Source organism: Penaeus monodon, chromosome 38 (assembly GCF_015228065.2).
Source record: "Penaeus monodon isolate SGIC_2016 chromosome 38, NSTDA_Pmon_1, whole genome shotgun sequence".
Classification (NCBI taxonomy): domain Eukaryota; kingdom Metazoa; phylum Arthropoda; class Malacostraca; order Decapoda; family Penaeidae; genus Penaeus; species Penaeus monodon.
This window is the reverse complement of record NC_051423.1, coordinates 7,925,522-7,927,619: the sequence shown is the minus strand read 5'-3', so window position 1 is coordinate 7,927,619 and position 2,098 is coordinate 7,925,522. Positions and strand designations below refer to the sequence as shown.

Sequence of the window (2,098 nt, the reverse complement as noted above, 5' to 3'; positions counted from 1 at the left end):
TGCCATATCAATGCAGAACAGAAACGTCGGTCAAACTTGAAAAACAATTTTGACATAATGCATCAACTTATTCCTTCCATCAGTCAGAATCATAATGCAAAGGTAAGGCATGCAAGAAACTGGAACTGATCTGTAACCTTTATTTACATGTTCCTTTAATATGTAATTCTCTATCCAAGTATATTACATTTTCGAGACGTGTTTCCCCATAAGAGGAAAGCTACTTATTTCAAAGAATAGAATAGGATTCACAAAAGTTTGCAAGCCACAGGGAAAGAAACCAGAGTGATTGATTGACTAAATATGTGAATAAGAAGGTTTATTCATTTTTCAGATCAGCAAAGCAGCCATGTTACAGAAAGGTGCCGAGTACATCCAGCAGTTGAAAGCTGAAAGGCAACAACTGAGTGACCAAGCAGAAAAGTTCCGTGCTCAGATTGAAAGCCTCAGTCTTGAGATAAGGTAGGCTTTTTTCTCGGTTTGTAAACTTCATAATTTTCATATACAGGATTGACTTCTGTCACTGTAAATTGTTACTGCATTTTTCATATATATTGATGTATTAATGTTTTTTCCTCTTTTCTTTACAGCAATGCACAATCCTTACTGCCTGCCACTGGTGCCCCTATGACACATGCCCGTCATAGCAAGCTCAAGGAAATGTTCAATAACTATGTTCGGGAACGTACACTAGCAAACTGGAAATTCTGGATTTTTTCCCTTATAACAGAGCCACTGTTAGAATCCTACAACAACAGCGTAAGCATCAACTCTTTGGATGACTTGTGCCGTTCTTCTTTAGCTTGGCTGGATCAGCAGTGTTCCCTCAATGTCCTACGTCCCTGTAAGTATCAATCATCTGTGTTGTTTGTTTTTTATTGATTTATAAATAATGTGTTGACTGGACAAAATTAATAATGAACCATATTTCAAGATCATTTTGGAATGAGTATCCCATCAAGCTCAACTGTTGTAACAAGTTAGCTTCATACTTGGTGGATTTGTCACTTTGCCAAAAAGAAAGTATTGATATGCTTTTCAGATATTTGACATCTGAACACCATAAATGCAGTTAAGATGTTGGTTTCACACCTGCACTCTTTTTTCACAGTGGTTTCAAACTCAATGCGAAAGCTGAGCACAACCACAAATGTATTGGCTGAGCCTGAAAACTTGCCGGAGGAGATCTACCGCCGTGTCACAAAGCAGGAAGGAGAGAGGTACCCTACGTCCCGGTGATTAAAGGCTACAAATCCTTCCCACCTACCAAGAGCCAGGAGAAGAAAAGACATTGCCTGCTTATCTCGGCAGGAAAGAAAGCAGTGCACACAATGGGAGAGCTGATGTTCTGAACGTCTTTTGCTTCGTAGCATTGATATGACAGTTGCCAGTGTGAAGCTGCTTGTGATTTTTTAAAATTTTCTTCTTCTCTTCCTCCTCCTCCTCTTTTCTTTTCATGGCAGCAGTACCAATACCACTGAAGGAAGGGAAACCAAGTCTTAATGTGAATGATAAAGTTATCATTTACAGTTTTGAGAGAGGGTTCTGAAATTTGTAAATTTTGAGATAATCTTCCCAAATTATGTAGCTTCAGAGATACTTTTTTCATTGATTACATTATATATGTATGTGTGTATATGCGTAGGTATATATATATATATATATATATATATATATATATATATATATATATATATATATATATATATATATATATATATATATATATATATATATTTATATATATATATATATATATATATATATATATATATATATATATATATATTTAATATATATATATATATATATATATATATATATATATATATATATATATATATATATATTGAATTTCAAATTGAACTTGCAGGAAAGTCAGATAATCTACATAGAAAATCTTTGGTGATCTTGTGGTTCACATTTCACTTTTTCTCACTTTTCTTTCTCTCTTTATTACGATTTTTTCTTTTATTGGTTTTCCTTCCAAAAGTATAAGCTCAGTCTGTTGAGCAACATTAAAGAATTGAATGTGAAAATGCTGTTCATCTAGCCAGTATCATTTGATGAGCGTATTATATTAGTTCTAAAAGACAAG

The 2,098-nt window shown here is 33.7% G+C and overlaps 1 protein-coding gene across 4 annotated transcripts in view; it reads left to right on the top strand.

Annotated features, from left to right (window-relative positions):
• LOC119596543 (carbohydrate-responsive element-binding protein-like) overlaps nt 1-1,662 on the top strand; it is a 114,952-nt gene extending 113,290 nt beyond the window's left edge. For all 4 annotated transcript variants that reach the window (XM_037945840.1, XM_037945841.1, XM_037945844.1 and 1 more), the window contains 4 exons: nt 1-102; nt 335-462; nt 591-844; nt 1,112-1,662. The exon at nt 1-102 is cut by the window's left edge and continues 49 nt beyond it. In XM_037945840.1, coding sequence (XP_037801768.1) covers nt 1-102; nt 335-462; nt 591-844; nt 1,112-1,239 — 612 coding nt within the window. In that variant the 3' untranslated portion in view covers nt 1,240-1,662. The remainder of the gene's footprint in view (nt 103-334; nt 463-590; nt 845-1,111) is intronic.
• The last annotated feature ends 436 nt before the right edge of the window (nt 1,663-2,098 follow it).